This window comes from Labrus bergylta, chromosome 17 (assembly GCF_963930695.1).
Source record: "Labrus bergylta chromosome 17, fLabBer1.1, whole genome shotgun sequence".
Taxonomy (NCBI): Eukaryota; Metazoa; Chordata; class Actinopteri; order Labriformes; family Labridae; genus Labrus; species Labrus bergylta.
In genome coordinates, this window is record NC_089211.1 from 11,706,699 (window position 1) to 11,724,066 (window position 17,368).

General features: G+C 40.1%; 1 protein-coding gene and 1 long non-coding RNA gene across 2 annotated transcripts in view; one reads left to right on the forward strand and one right to left on the reverse strand.

Moving 5' to 3' along the window:
• Positions 1-216: 216 nt before the first annotated feature.
• The window catches only part of si:dkey-112m2.1 (transmembrane protein 132C), a 113,494-nt gene continuing 96,342 nt past the window's right edge, over positions 217-17,368 (reverse strand). Inside the window, exons 6-10 of the mRNA XM_020638113.2 lie at positions 15,192-15,335; positions 11,961-12,169; positions 8,304-8,613; positions 3,384-3,575; positions 217-2,894 (exon numbers count right to left, since the gene is read on the reverse strand). Of these exons, the coding sequence (XP_020493769.2) occupies positions 1,821-2,894; positions 3,384-3,575; positions 8,304-8,613; positions 11,961-12,169; positions 15,192-15,335 (1,929 nt within the window). The 3' untranslated portion in view covers positions 217-1,820. The remainder of the gene's footprint in view (positions 2,895-3,383; positions 3,576-8,303; positions 8,614-11,960; positions 12,170-15,191; positions 15,336-17,368) is intronic.
• LOC136183214 (uncharacterized) lies at positions 6,309-8,949 on the forward strand. Its single transcript, XR_010669041.1, has 2 exons — positions 6,309-6,529; positions 8,324-8,949. It is a non-coding gene; the product is annotated as an uncharacterized lncRNA (long non-coding RNA).

Below are 17,368 nucleotides of genomic sequence, written 5' to 3' on the forward strand. Positions count from 1 at the left end.
TGGAGAAATACTAATTGTCTGGGAGCGTTGGAAGATTTTTTTAGTGGCTCTGGTCTGTTGACACAGAACATTTCAAACAGCTGAGCTGACACTCACAGGTATAATTAAATTGTGCTTAATGCAGATGATGGAGAAGATCATGGGGAAGGTTATGCTTTTGTCACTTACTGTGTTTTTTTCTCACCTGACACCCCCAAGCAGCTTTCGCAAAGATCCGCATCAAATAACAACTATTTTTTATTTCTTTTTTTTGACTTTTAACAAACATTATACATAAATGTGTTGGTGAGTAGCGATGATGATAATAGGTGTTGAATTGTTCTTCTCTCTGGCTTCAGCTGGCAGCTTCCCCAACTGTCAACAACAACAGGCACTTCATTTTGATATGGCCACATATTTGATTAGGCCGCTGTCTTTGTATAGTCACACAAACCAGTCAGATAATCAAAACAATAAAAACCAAGACAAGAACAGAACATTCAGCCCAATGAATCACACAGCCACATGATAGAGAAGAGTCACTTTCAGTTTTAATTAGCCCAGCAGCCAATTTTAAAAATGATGGATTTAACTAATACTGACATATTGACTAAACGTGGGATGAATTCAGAGCTTCCACAGTTTGTGATTGTTTGTTATCTCACTCTCATGACTCTCTTGGATGCAAAACGTCACATATGGTTTTTATATAAATAATATGTGCCATCTAATCGCCATCTAATTCAAAATATTTCAAACTTGATTCATGTAAATGGAATATTATAACTGAAGAGAGTGATCCATACATTGGGCAATTATCGTGATTGTCTATTATTTTCTTGACAGTAATTAGTGTTTTCTTTTGAAAAGGATGTATTTTTTAACCGTTACATCAGGCCACAGCAGCACTTTAAATAGTTAACCTCAAGTGAATTCTGCAACTGAATCAAAACCAAAAGGGGGTTACTTAAATAATTACATAAATAAAATGGGTTAGGTATGAGGAGGGGTTGTGTATGGACTAAAAAAACACTTTTAATCAATACTGAAATATACCAAAACAGGCTAAAAAAAATGAACTCCATGATGATTGAATGCAAAAATATGAAACCAACATGTCTCCAGTGATGTTGGTTTGGATATCTACACACTTTCATTTCAAGTAATTTCAAGTAAGATCACACATGTGCGTCCTCTTTCATGTCGTCATGCATGGATCTGGTTTTTGGAGACAAAACGAAAAAACTAAACAACAAACCAAACCAAGAACTAAACCAAACATCACTTTACAAAATTGTACTGCACATACAAAACCTCCAAATCAAACTCTGTAGTTATATACAATACAAAATTGCTTTAAACCCATCTCTCATAGAATCTAAATTTGCTGACAATGTTATACACACCATCTCTTGAAAAGTCAACAAAACACAGAAAAGTACAACAAATAAAACGTTAAAAAGTGATGATTTAAAAAAAGAAATTGGAAACTTCAAATAAACTACAGGGCGCATAGAAAAGAAAACTCAACCTCAATAAAAGACAAACAACATACATTTAATTCAATAAACAATATCAAGTGTACTTTTCTCCTCTTTATAACTTTGCTGTGGTGTCATGTCATGTTGTGGTCCATTGCTCTATCCTTTCTGAGTGGTGGAAACAGCAGAGGATGAACTCAATTTTCAGTTGTAATGATAAGGGTCAGTTTAACAGGCCTCAGTCTGCTTTATGCACCTCCTCCATTTTTGTCCTTTCCTACCTCCAACCCTCGTTCCCTCCTTATTCTGAAGGCATTCAGGTGAGTGTCTCTTTAGTCCATTGAAAACCCGAAGTACCCCCTATGCGATGTTCTTAATTGCATTCTCGTTAAGCTTTTCCATGTAGTTCCTCAGATCCTTTGAGTCCCCAAGCTCAATGTCCGGACATACCCATTTTATCTCACTGGTCTGCACTAGTGCTAATGGGCTGAGCACAGGACATCCGTTACTGGACTTGACGTTGGAAAAGGTGGTGAACTTCACCCTCTTTCTCTTGGTGGTTGGTGAGTTTAGTGACTCATTCCGGTGATCCCTCCCACTACAGCCACCAACACCAGTATTACCACGCTGTATGCCTCCATTTAACAGTTGACTACCTTCCTCCAAGGTACCGCCCAGCTCATCCTGCTGTTGCTGCAGGCAAAGACCCTCCTCTTGACCCAGCCAAACCCAGTCGTGGGCATGGGGCATTGCCTCCGGGGCCTCCAAGGATATGTGCTTGCTGCGGTACTTGTATGCATAAGAGATACAGTTAATGAGAAAAACCAGGATGGCCAGGCAGAAGACTCCCAGCAGGGCGTACATACCAATCTCCAAGTCCGTCAGGCCTCGTCTGGATGGTGAGAAGTCCTCATCAGTGCTGTGGCTACGAGGCAGATCTGCCTGGTCTGGGTATTCAGAGAATTCACTTGGGGCTCTTGCCCCACTGTCCACCGTTTGGCGGCCCCCATTGGGTCTCACAGGAACATGACCCCTTATGGTGGTGGCTCCACGGTTTAATATTCCTGTCTCCATGTCGGAGATAGATCCACCATAATATGGAGGATCAGGACGTGTTCGCCGGTCTGCTGGCTGTCTATATTTGTCCTCCATCTGACCAAACCTTACCTGTATGTTTGCCTTTCCAGTGGCTAAAATAGTTTGTCGTTTTCCCTTTTGGCACACCTCTGATTGACTCATTTCAACACGCAGAAGCAAGCCCTGACCTTTGCCTTTGGCAACAACGGTAGGCCACTTCCACATTGCACTACGCTGCACTACCACCACCTTTTCATCCAAAGAGGTGGCTGTGAGGGTAAAATGGGCGGGGTTGTAGTTGTCTAATGGAGTCATAGAGCCATCACTGAACTGGAGCCAAGCACTGATGAGGGACTCCTAAGAAAGAAACACGCAAACAACAATCAGTATCAGAACCACAGTCAATGCTTAAATTAATTACAAAGACAGAAGAATGCATATTTCCAGCTTATGCATTGAGTATACTGGAATATAAAAAAGGAACATGGTGGAAGAAAAAGTGAGCCTTAATTACAGTAGAAAAGCTCATGAAAAACAATTACATAGATTGGATATGAAACTATTCTTGTAAAAGCCAAATATTCCGTACTCTCCAAGGACAGAGACAGTAGCCCTCTTCTTTGAAATTATAATTACAGGAACAACAGAACTGTGCATTGTCTTGATATGCAAATCAAAGACATGGCTTCACTATTTCAAGTGCAAATACATAAAAAAAATGAAAAATTACAACCCATATCATAGACACCATAATAACCCTGGTCCATCTCTAAGACAAATACAATGCACAGTACAAAGTAACAGACTAAAGTTTAGACTTTACTCCCACATGTCTTGAATATGTACCTGTGTGAGTGATTGAATGACTTCTTGTGTGGTTGCAGTGGCAACGATGGCCTTGTTGCTCCCTGGGCTGAGTTGCAGAGACAGAGAAAGTCCAGACACCAACTGCACCCCGAGCTCTGTCACACTCACTTTGTCCTCCAGCACCCTGATGCTCCTCTCAGCCAGGATTGAAGATGTAAGAGGGGACACCACCTGAGACACACAAACACCTGTTAGTAATGGTACACAAATAAACTCCAACTTATTGTTATGGGTTGATTATTTCCTGAAACATGTCAGTAATCAAGCCTAACGAGTAAACTGCTGGGCTCTGGTGTTTCAAATATTCCACCAGCAGCCGGTTGGGCTTAAAAGAAGAGGATAAAACGACCTGTGGATACATTTTCATTTATTCACTAGTTTGTGGATCGAATCAAATAGAACAGAGAACTGAGGGGCGATACACCACAGATTGGATTATAGCAGCTAATAGCACCATAAAATGCGCATCATTTGCTCCGGCTAAGTGCTCCATCTTAAATTCCACTTTACAAAACTTATTGCACCAATGATAATCAGCCAAAAACACGCCCATAAAGTTAAGCGACTCTGTGAAATTTGCTCTTGTTTTGCATCTGACTGTGAAGTTGTCAGCGTGTCTCCTCTCTGACCAGGGGTGCAGACAAGGAGTAGCCATGAATTGACTCCAGTGATCACCCCCAAACCATTAACAACGATTTGCCTTGTGAGATGCAGTAATTATGTTATGTTATGTTATGTTCAAGCTGTATAGATTTTTTATTTGACATGGATATCACAATTACATTGGATCAACCATGATGCATTATTTGAGTGTTTTAGCTTACATGATAATTCTCAACACTTTTGAGATAATCATTATGATTATAATGATAGAAAGAGAAGGAAACAATGAGGAGAGAGGGTATAAGTAGCTCTCTTTGCATAAATAATACACAGGAATATAACATCTTTCAGATAGCCTATACATTATTAAGTATTATTAGTGGCGATAAAAAGTCTACATAAATTCTGTTTCTTTACATATGCTAACAAACTTCATATCTCGCAGCATAAACCCCCCGTTTAATAGCCCCGACAAACAACAGACCACAGTCGTGAATCTAGCTACACTCTTTTGGGTGGATCAACATTAACATCAAATTTGAATTCAGGTCAACTACTGGTCCAATAATTCAGAGATCCAGCTTATGTTATACAGTTTGTGTTGCCTTTTTAACTGATCTCTACAGAGTATCTACACTGATACTGTAGATTGTAAGGTAGACCTCATTCACAAGGACTCTGCATATATAAATAACATTGTTATTAGCTTAGATAAACAAATGCAAGCTGACAGATTCCCTCCAGACATCCCTCCAAACCTTATGCAAACATCAAATCTCCACCCTACCATCACATTCTCCACCTCCCTGAGTAGCCAGAGATGTAAGCATGTCAAGAGTTTTATGCTGGCTCGATGAGATGAGAATTCCTCCCATCTGCTTCACTTAAAACTCCAGTCTCTTTTCCTCAAGCTGCCCCCCCAAGGGTTTAATTTAGGAACCCATAATGAAATGTCAGCACCTATGACTGCCTCATTAGTAAAGACACTTTTCCCTGTTTTCCTCTCTTTGGTTCAACTCTTTTTCCCTTTGCTTCTGACACAGTGGAACTGTTGTCATTGGATGCTAACAGAGCTCAAGTCAATATGTTCTCAAAAAATGTAAAATATGGCTGAACCTTGTCTATGAGATTCGTTCAAAGGGAGACTTTTTTGTTAATTCAAAGTTCAAATTTTCAAACAGATAATTAATCCTACAGACTGATTCTGTATTTAAGTCTGACAATATTTCCCCTATGTATAAAACAACAACAAAGTATCTTATTCTATGCGGTGATGTAGTGTCTCTTCATAGGATTTCATGGCCTCAATTTACTTTTGATTATGTTAGTGTTCCAGTATATAGCTGGTATTCCAAAGCCAGTGCCATCAGCAAACTTACTTTCTGTACAATTTGATCACGTAAAATCTATATTTTTTTTCATATTCCTTCTCCATTTATACTTTATTGTGTGATCTCTTCCTCCCCTTAAGCATTATATTCAATTGTCAGGTATGTTTACTGTTACAGATTTGAAGCTGTCACCTCTGGCCTACATCTATTAGCTAGATGTCCATACCAAGCATGTCAAGTCCTATTCCAAGAGTTCTCTCTAAATCATCCTATTTAAAGTTTTGCAAAGGTTCATAGAAATATAGTCAGATCCTCAATCATTTCTGGCATATTGCATATTCGGCTGACAGGCCTTGGTGTGTCCTCTTTGTTGTCTCTGTCTTCAATAGTGTGACTAAGAAGCTTATGAAAAACAAGAGGTTTGTTCAGTTTTTCTTAAAAAAATAACATGAATTCAGCACTCTAGGGAAGTAAAGGTCAGTGCAAGAGTTGATAATGAAATGGGTTTTGATGTTTTTAGGAACATTCAGAATACATAACTCTGGAGGTTTACTGAGCTGATTTTAGTGTTTATCTGATTGCTCTGGATTAAGCCCAAAATCTTTCTCCCAAACCAAGAGCCGTTTTGAACATCAAACAAAATACCAAGTGAAACATATGTAACATTTAAAAGGGTGTGCTGGAAAATATATTGAGGTAAAAATAAGGCAAAAATAAATACCCTCCTTTGTGTGGACTTGGCCTAAACAAGCAAAATATAAAGCCAATCAAAGGAAACCCTATCTGCCAAAGGCCTGTTTATACTGGTACATACAGTCATGGACAGATTCCCAAGGAAACTAGGTCACAGGTTTCCTTGCTCATCAGGAGCTATTGACTGCACCTGATGACAATCAGCTGGGCTGAGAGGATATTGGGAGCTGGAACTCAACATATGCAACCAACTATGCTCAGTTGGTTGTGTGTCTCCAGAGAGTCAACACCATCATTTGGCTTTCTGTGCTTGTGTTTTTGAATATAGATCTCAGTTGTGTGTGGGTTTTCCTCTCAGCCATTTGAGGCCTTCCATTACCCCTCCTTATCTTTTGTTTTAGATTCCAATGTCTTGTCTATCATTTTGATAGAATTAGTGGGTAGTTGAAGGACTATGTTCTTCTGCCACCTTAAAGAAAACCAAGATTCACTTATGTGGTATGTTGTCCTCTGCAAAACTGATCTTAAGAAGCTTGACAAATCTCTTGCAGAGATGTTGTTTTTTAATGTATTCCCTGGTTAAGTTATCCATTAACACTACCGTATAACATCTGCACAGATCAGGTCATTTTCTTTAACGACCATAATCAGTTGTCCACACCTGCTCTGTGAAGCCTAAAAGCTCTATGTTGGTGAATTTATCACCATGTTGGTGAGATGGCATACATGTAGTGTTTTGGGGAGCTAAAGAGTGAGGCCTCAGAGAGAAATCTTTAAGAAGACATGCAGCAGAAGCATGTTGTCTGTCAGGTCCTGATAAGTGTTTGTGCCATGCTGCAATCAAGTCAGATCGTTTCTAACTTCACTTCTTTTTCCAACTACCAAAAGTTTAGTCTCGTATTTTCCATTGATGTAACAGTTCTGATAGCTTTCTTTGTGTTTCAACTTCATTCACTGTTTAAATCGGCAAGCTAATTTGTTTAATCGACATCTTGATTTTTTTGGCCACTTGGGGGCAGGATAACTCTACAAGAACCTGAAAAAACAACAAAAAGAATCAAAGATTCTTGTTACACAATAAAATATGAATAGAATGAATTCCAAATTAACCCTTCTTTAAGGCATGTTTTGTCTCCACTAACTCCTAGGTTTTATCTCCTGGATTCTCCTCTACATTATCAGCTTGTTCATTGTCTGTCTGCTGCTGACAGACAGTGCACATGGAGGTTTATCAGAGCATTTTTGCTGCAAAGTGATGCTGGTTGCTGCAGGAAACGGGATTAATTGGAGTGGAAGAGAGCTCTGATAGAAGTGCAGAGTTGGGTGATCGTTCTCCTGCGGCGACAAGGGTCGATACAAGGGGACCACTTTCACATCGCACACAAGATGATGCAGAAAACACTGAATTTCGACTCTTTTCGACCCTTTTTGAAATTATCTGTCATGGAGGTCAATATATTGACTTTAAGGTTATAAGATACATCTCTCTCAGCTGTTTCCAAAATACTACTACAATTTCTACATTTCCACAAAAACATCAGTTTTCTTTTTCAAAATTCCAGTAGGTCTGTTTTCTTTTTTTTTTCTGGCAGGTTACATAATCTACCCAATTTTAGCTTTTCAGACAGCACTTTAAATAGTGGTGATTTTTCTGTGTAGTAGAGTCAGAAGACGACACAAGACAGGGAAACTAACAAACATGTTAACGTGCATGAATGTGATCACCGTAAAACTTTGATTAATAGCCCGGGCTTGTATTTCCTTCAGTCTATAAAATGACCCTGCCTTGATTTGGGACGGGCATCAATACCAGGCAGACCTTTTAATTATTTTTTAAACTGAACTAACACTCTCCACAGATGGGAAAGACTATCAAATTGCATAAAGCTTGCTTTATAGTGTTAAAATTAAGTTTAAGGGATTAAAATAAACATTTATTTCCATCTTCAAAATCTGCACAAGTTCATCCTTAATTTTAGTCTTTCTACTTAAATTTGTTATGGAAACTAATTAAAATCTGGAATGCACCAGGGCCTCTAACCAAGACCTGCCTTTATTTGTCAAAATGTGCCAGATGCAGCAAGTAAGAGGGACTGGGCCCTAAATTGGGATGGGCTTATATTTTAAGTTTTACAATTAACTAGTGAATTCTCTTCTAACAGGCTAACATGGCATATACTGTATGAACATTAGTCAAGTGTCTGACGGAAGAATTAAGTGAAATGAAACTGCAGTCTGCCTATTAAGTTACCGAAACAAACAATCATTTAACCTGTAGTTTGGTGCTTCCAGCGCTCACTCCGATCACGACTTGACCATCCAGCAGTTGTGCGACCTTCGGGTCGGCCACCCTCAGAGAATCCTTGACCAGTTGTGTCACCTCCACCTGCCAGTCACTACCCAGCAGGAAGTTCTGCTGGCCCAGCCCGTCCTCCTCCGCTGCTCCTCTAACTTCTCCGGTATCCACCACAAAGTGTGTGAGGACGCGCAAGGTGGTGCTCTGATACTGAGCCACACAGCTGTTGTCCATCCTCGCCTCTGCTGCATCTTCTCCATCTTTGTCATCAGTGACCCGCTCATACCTGCAGGAATGGAAAAAGATGTGCTGATGAAGAAACAGAGTAAAGCATGGAACAATAAACAAGAACAGAAAGACCATTACACTGTATTTTACTTCAGTATGTTCCTTTCAAGGTTATCACTGGTATAAGTGGACTTTTACTATCATAATTTAATGTAATTTACTTTTTTCATACATCATGAATGCCCATGAAGTCTGAACCCTCTGAAGTCTGAACCCTCTGAAGTATTCACCGCAGCCAAAGCCTCAACTGTCGATTGATCTGCAGGTTTCTCTGACCTCCTGAAAGTCTCCCAGTGTTTTCTAAAATCCATTAAAAACAGCTTGCAGAGACAAACTGCTACCTTGCTTGCTTTCTCATTTTCTTTAAACGGGCAACTGTTATTTTGTGTATGTCTGTCATTTTTCTAGCCCTTGGCAAACACTCTGCAGATACAGGCATCTCAGGAGATATGTTTGTAAAAAAGTGATTGTCTGCAGACCAGGTAGTTTTTGTGACACGTGTGCAGTTTATTTTGCTTCTATTTATTATGATATGGTCCTTTACCACATGAAAAGACCCTTATAAGGGTGAAGGAGAGAAAGGAAGAATGGGAAGACACATTCTGTTAAAGAACTAGTGGCGACAAAGTTCGCCTTTGACGTCGCCAAAAAGTTGCACTAGAACACACCGCAAGGACTACAGTTGACGGCCAACCGCCACGTGCGTTCTGCGACTGTGTGAAAAGAAATAATTGTCCATGCCTGCAGGTTGCGGTAGTCCGTCGTTATGATACAAGAAGACTATTTTTGCACCGCTGTCGCGCACCACTTGTATTGTAGGTAACCTATTAATTGAGAATCTGGTGAAAAGTTGAAAATGGCATAGACGTTGTCAGCCCTTGGTCTTTTAGTGGAAAAAGAGGCAGAGGCAACAAATAAGGAGAAACCGCACTAATGGGTGAAAGCATGGATACTACAGCGGCAGGCTCAAGGGGCTTTCCCGAACCTGTGTGGAGAGCTGGAGATAAATGAAACCTCTGAACAGCCAATCAGAGAGATTCCTCTCACCCACGCTGATTCAACATGTTGAATTGGCTGACGTGGGCCAATGGTTAACAACAGAGGGCGACGACCGAGCACCGATGGTCCAACGGCCGGCGATCTTCTTGGTGTGTCTGGGCCTTAATAGGACAATCCAGCAAACTAAGTTTTTGGCACCTAGCTGTTTGATACAAGTTTAGCTGAACTTTTGATCAAACAGGATTTGCAACAAGGCTAAAATGTTGTGTTGAGACGCTGGCACTTTCTTTGGAGTCCACTATGTTAATGAAAAAGAGAAGAGAAACATAAATATGGCTATAAGACATTTACAGTAATTTGATCCATACTCTTTAACTTCCTTAACCAGCTCTATGTTCTTCTCCTGAGCTTTGTCATTGTCATCTTTCTGTCTGACTCTTTCTCTATATTTCTCACATTTCCAGCTTGACTTCTCCTGTAATCTATTTTTCAACTCCCTCCTGTTCTTCTCTCTCTAACCTTTATTTCCTGACTGTTTTTAGCTCTGCCTTAGGCAGGAGGGGAGTGACAGTGACAGTTTCCATTAGGTTTAATGAGGTATGACCGGTCAGGCTGAAAAACAGGCTGACAGGTTAACATATTGTGGTCCAATGGCTCGGCTTAGTTCCTAGCCTCGCTTCACCCTTCCCTCCTCTTCTCACACTCCACATCAGTGAAGGGACGGCAGTCTGAACCAGAGTGACATTTGTGGCTGGCAGCAGAAACACAAGGTCAGGTCATGTTTGTAACAGTGAGTGACAGGTCAGCCACGGTGTTGGAGTGTAATGAGGTGGCCTATATAAGCTTTAGAGAGTGTGATTGAGAGCATTCAGAGTTTGAGCACATTCATAATGATAAACTGGTGCCATGAAAAAAACATTATTTGTTCAGATGAATCTTCCTCTTATAAACATGCACACAAACCTCACATAGTATGTATTCTTAATGCATTAACAAACAAGACATCATCACCCTGTCATGTCATCAAGCATGGACAACGGGGGTGTTTGTGTTAAATGTTCTCGTAGTTGACTGTAGTCAAGACTTGAACAGGACAATATGTTTATGGACGATGTATCAAAGTATAATTTACATGACGTTTTTATCAAAGCAGCCCATACAGCAACAGTACAGCAGCTTTCAGTAGCAATTCCCGCTTCCTTATGCAGCGGTCTTTGACGTAACGTCCGATGTTTCCTTGGCAAAAATAATCACATTGTGACTGTCATGGTGGCCTCCAAGACACAGACCGTTACAACTATACAATTAGGGATTTCTCTGGCTTTGGCACCTAGCTGTTGGGAAATATTTTAGGTAATGTAAGTACCCAACAACAAAAAAGTGGTACTATAGGTTTCGTCAATCTTTTATTAATTATATATTTTATAATGTAAACATTCTACATATTATTCCTTTCAAAAAATGTTAATGGAAGTTTCATAAATTAAATTAAATTATAGTCACCCCTATACGGCTGATGCTAACTGAAGCTTAGCCTCTTAAGTGTCCAAACATTGGAGCACGTGGGAAATGTATCTAATTTTCACAATGAAAACTCACAACTCAGTAATTACTTTTCTTTACAAAATACAGTCATTACAGTAAAACAAAAAATATAAATTGTTATAAGTGTATGTCAATCATCCTAAATTGATGTGTGTATTTTATTTTGTATGAGGTTATTTGTGTCTTAATAAGCAAGGAATATTATTTGTACAACTCCCACAGATACTGTAATTGGACTCGGTGTCACTTCCCAGACTCCTCAGCCTTGGGGAATTTTATCCACGCTCTGTTCTGCTCAAAATTATTACCCATTTCTTATTCAGCATAAGTACCTTTTGGGGGAAACAGTCAAATGAAATATGAGACTCTCATTATAATTCTTCTGCAGCTGCACCTGCATTGTGTGCCTCATATGGCTGCTTCAACACTATAAAGCCAATTTATTAAGCCTCCATTTGTTATACAGAGGGAAGAATGTGTTTCAAAGTCTTTCCCAAGGATTGTTAAAAACCCATGAGGTTAATGATTAAAATAAAGAAACTTTAACATATCCTGAAACTATTGTAAAATGGCTAACTTGTGCTGTGATATATTGCTACTTATGGATGAAGCCAGAAATATATTTTTGCAAGTGGATTAACTGTTTCTTGCTAGTTTAAGAAGCATGGATGGAGTTTTTTTCTGCTTGAAATAATGTCATTAAATCAGCTGTTTTGCCTGGGTTATTAATTAAAGCTAGGCAGAAATTTAACAATGATAAACACAGAAATATGCAGTGATAGAAATACAACAAAGCCGTACCTTCTGGTGCCCACATTAACAGGGACTCTCCAGCCCTTTATCTGGCTGAGCTCAGGGTCGGATATGTCGATGACCAGGGGCAGGCGAGGCATCCAAACACTCATCTCCAGCTGAGCGCTCAGAAAACTGTAGGTAAAGTTGAGCATCACTCGGCTCTTTCCTCTCGACTCCTTCCCGTTGACGTAAATGTAGTCGCATCGCTCGGACACCTGGAGAAAGAAGGAAAACATGACAGATGGGGCCGGATTATGGCTGGAAGTTATACAGCAATAAGAAACTCAATCCATGACACTAAAAACTAAAAACAAGGATAGAAAATTTACTTGTTTTGTTAATTTCAGCTACTTTCAAGATGGTTTTTTAAGCCATTTCTATGATGCTGGAGGGTGGAAACACTTGGCAATTCTTCACCGAATCTTCAGGTGTTAGGTTTTGTTTGTGTTTGATTGTGTTATGAAGCATCTTGAAGGACAATGAAGGCAGGATAATTGGCGTATAAGTAGAGTGACTTTGGTCCAACTCAACAGATGGGGTTCAGAAAAGACAGAAACCCGCTTCATCAAACCAGAGATCAAAACCCTCAAACTGAATAACAACTCGCTGAACAGAGTCCAACTCCAATCCTCAACTGAGGTTTCTCTGAAGCTCTCTCTAAATGACAGAAAATATAAACCAGGAACATCAGAAGTGTGTGTCATTATAGTCTAAGCATCCTAATCTCTTCATCGAATGTTTTTTTTTTTTCCCCTTTGAGGTCTATAACTTTCAACAATCTGTCATTTAGTTTTGTTTGCAGTCAATTTAAATCATTTCAGTCTCAAACACCATCAGAAGATTGGCACAAGCAGTAATTTGAGCACCCGTCCTCAGTACTGTCAGCTGCTTCTTTAGAACAAACCAGCCACACCAAGACTGTCATCTGTCTCCACGTCTTTGCATGGAACTTGGCAGCTCTGCTCCCATATGATGACAGATCCGCCCAGATCTGTGAGAAACTAAGCTGACAGCTCGGTGTCAGTCAATTTTTTCCCTCCTCCTCCTGCCTTTCACTTTCCTTTTCCTCTCACACTACTCACTCTCTCAGCCTCGGTCTACTAAATTATTACCGTGCCTCCTACATGTTAAGTACTCCTATAATGAGACAGGGCAATTCAAATTAGGGGAAGATAGGAGATTTAAACTTTAGTTGAAATTACCATGCAGTTTCAGAATCAAATTGAGATCTACGATTGAGCTGCTGCTCTTAAAGAGAAACTTATATCCATCCAAATCCACCCATCATTATTGAAGTATGGCATTTCGATAGCTCGACAGTAAAAACAGTCATCATCATTTGTTGTGTAAAATGTAAACAGTCTGTACAGTGATAATTTTGCGGTCTAATAGTTTAGGTATGTCAAGGGGGAAACCTACCTCTTGACCTCTCTGACAGCTGAGATTGGCTCGAGCCCCCGTGACCCGAAGGCGAGAAGCGGAACAGATAATGGATGGATTGATAGTTCCAGTATAGTCAAGTTAAGGTCAAAATGCCCCATGCCGTGAAAGCGACCTAACTGTCACTGTGTCGTTAAAACAGTGAGAAAAGCTGGATATCCCTCCTAATCAGGACTGGACTGGTTATCTGGCATACTTTTTTCCTGGGGGGGCTGATGCACTTTGGGAGCGTAATATTTCCAGTATCTTTTGTTTTGTTTTCTCTAATTGCTTATAACATGCCCATATACAAGGTGGAAGTAGCCCATTGGTTGTTTTCTTTATAATAACAGTTGGCTGGCCTATGACTGGTTCCACAGCTCCCCCACTCCACTCTGTTTTCTCCAACTAAAAAAAAAAGTAAAAGTATCAGGAAGACGCAACACAGGAGTCTGAGAATGATCCATTATACATGCCATGAAGCAGAAGACTTTTAATCAAGATAGCGAAACATTTGTGAAGACTGTGCAGCTACTGCAGTACCCACTGTCACAAAGCCCCAGGTGGAGACATGTGTGGCACTGCCAGGCAGAGAGCAGGATGATCAGGTGCATGTCAGAGAGGCAGGGTAAGGCTGTAATGATACCAAGCGTTAGCGCTAATGAGAGTCTGGCCTAGAGACCAGAGAAGGTAGGCAGTTTTAAGGCACCTGCACACGGCCGGCAACACTCAGGTGCCCAAGCCAAGTCACTAAAGACTGAACTACTGCTGCCCCCTTTAAGAGGGGACACATGTGGGGGGGCCAGTTCAAGCCAAAAAATGACAAAGCCAAATTTTCTGCCCCGTCCAGCGTTACTCCTTTTTTTTTTCCCCCCCCTCAAACCCAGATGGATGGGTGTGCTACCAAGGTCAGCGTCACACTGTGTGGTACTACTTGAGCGGATAATTAAACCCTTTGAGAGATCTGCCTCTTCTTTTCTCTCTGATATTCATGTTCTGAACACAAAAACAAACACAATCCAGCTGCTCTATATAACACACACTGGCATCGATAATTTTGTTTCTCTCGCACATACAGACAATTAGGAAGAGTCTATATTTAATCATTTCCTGGACTTCTTTTTCTCCTACTTCTTCTCTTTCCAAAACATAACGGGAACATGTTGAAGGGCAGATATTAAATCTAATGTGAGAAAAACTCTTAAAATCTCTAGATTGTGATCTCCAGATTATGGCTCATCATTTTTGGATTAACAACAGCAGTGTGTGGAACATTTCCCAGATCATTCAATACATTTCTTCTCTTGGAAGGGTGCTATGAATGTTGCAAACACGCTGTTGAGAAAAGATGTCTTGTTGGTGCATCCCACAAAAGGAATATGTGCTGTTCTCAATCAGGCTCAAGTTTGAACCACCGGGCACACAGCATACCTCACAACGCTAAGCACAGGAAGGCAAACTGCAGAGGGAAATGTTTCCCTCCTGCTGCATGAAGCTTGAATAAATCCTCTCCCCCTCCCTCCTAGATAAGCTAACTCTGCTGTGGATTTTACATCTGTGACCTGAGAAAAGGTTCTCAATTTTCTGGCACAGTCTTTAACAAAAAAAATATGCTGTGCTCTGTCTTCCTGGAGGAAATTTAGCACCTGCTTCCTCGATGAATGGGTGCAAACCACTTCTAAACCACAATCACCTTTTTGTACATTCTGTTCATCCACCCACACACCACTAGAAAGCTGGTCATGAAGCAGAATACAATAAAGACTAAGCTGAAGTAAAAGAAAAAAAAAAAAGCAGCTGCTCAAAACACCTACTAACCTTGATAACCTGTTCATCTGTTGACCTGCACTCCACCGACTCGGTTACATCAGAGACCGCTCCATCTGTTCCCACCGTGACCACTTTAACTGGAACAGCGACAGTTCGCCCAGTGAGGACGGCCGTGTTGAGGATCTCTGTGTCCTAGAAGAGAAAACACAAAGACACAAAGCAGTGTTAGCTGACTGTTGGGACAAATCAATCATCGCTTGTTGTGAATTTTTGGGTTTGATTTCAATATCCTCACAATGTTATATTAGGCCCCCCGTGTCCACCTAGCAGTTTCTTCCAGGCAGAAAAGCACTGGCTCTGCATTTAAGAGCGCTTGTAAGAAGTGTTTGTGCACTAAGAATGAAAGTGTTGCATGTCCATACTGTTTTATATGACACCATTCTGTTGACAATGGGTGCTGTATGACCAACACTGCTCTGTTGCTTATTACTTTTTTTTTTTTTTGTTGAGATGTGTTTTTCTTCCAGATCAGACATGGAGCAAAGAGCATGAGGGTACAAGAAACTATCTGTAAGATGCAAAAAATACAGGGAATATAGTATGTTTGAGCCCAAGTAACGTCAACAGTGCCTTTTCTGAAAAGTTGAAAGATCTTTCTGCTACTGCGAATGCTCTCTCTTCATTAAAAACAATAGAGAATAAGATTCTGGCACTCAGGTTGACAAAGGTTTGGTTTTACTTCTTGTAATCTGATCCAACAACATCCTGATCACACTGCAGATTACACACAGCCCACATTTATTTCTCTTCTCACAGGTCTACACAGACCACCCAGATATGAAATGTAGCCGAACATAGACCTGCAAGAGACCATAATGATATCTGGAATGGAACAATGTACAACCTCTGGTGTAACCTCTGATTCTAGAATCCTGGTAAACTTGTGAAAACCTTAACCCTCCAGACTACCAATCAAGAGAAACTCACTTGGAACATGGAGTAAATGTTTTTGAAACAATCACAGTCATGAGGTTGAGGAACCTTAAGTCATTGGAGAAGAAACAAATTAAAAGATTGAGGAGTTGGTTGAAATGTTTACACTGGTTCCACTAGTTAAGGTACGTACCTGAGTTACATATTCTGCCTTCTGGGATGATACTCCTGACACCATGTAGCCTTTAGAGCCACTAGCCTCCATGCAGAGATTTTGATTTGTAAAAGGGAGGAGTTACAATTTAATGAATGGTTTGCATTGGCTTTCTCTGGTTTATAGAAATAAGTGGACGGTAATATTGTGTGACAAATTGCAAAGATTCAAGATATTTCACAAGTAACACTTGCGAACAGAAGGCTTACATGAACAGGAAGAAGATAAAAAAAAAAAAAATCCATTAAGAAAATGTCTGGTAATCCTTGAGCTCTCACAGAGCTGGTTTCTACAGAGGAAATGTAATATCATGCATCCTGCACATCACAGCTCGGTTCGATTAAAGACTATGAAGAGGCCTAAACCTTTGAAAGATAGAGGGAAGTTTGTCTCCAGACAGCTCTTTGTTCATCACAACTGGTGCCTCTCTGTTTGCTTTGTTTCTTCATCCTTGAGCTCCTTTTGTAACAAGCCATACATCATACATCTCAAAAGAACATGAAGCATTCAAAGCCTGTTAAAGAGGTCTCCTCTGCCTTGTCTCCCTCACACATCTTATTCTTCAGTGTTCTGAAATCTGTCTTTGACATCTGCAGGGTTACACTGTGTTACTCTTTAGTGTTAAAAAACTTGAATGTAGCTTCTAGTCTTAGTCCTTTTGTCACCAGTGACACACTAGCGTGATGACATCAAACAGCAGGGTCTTTAGACTACCTTTTCTTTGCTATTAAAAAACAAGTTAGAAACAGAGTGGACACAGATACTTTCCCAAATGTTACTAGAAGCAGAATCAACGGGACAGGATTAAATAAAACCATCATCATGCTCAGGGTTCTTTAATTGCCAATTTATCTCGACGTTATACTGACATTTTCAGATATTTTAATTTAAAAATCTATTTTTAAATTGACCTTAAATGCTTGCACGTGATTCAACGCAACAAGCATCTATTTTTTTTCTATCTATCTATCTATCTATCTATCTATCTATCTATCTATTTTGGGGCTTTTTATGTCTTTATTTTAGAGATAGGACAGTGGATAGAGTCTGAAACAGGGGAGAGACAGAGTGGGGAATG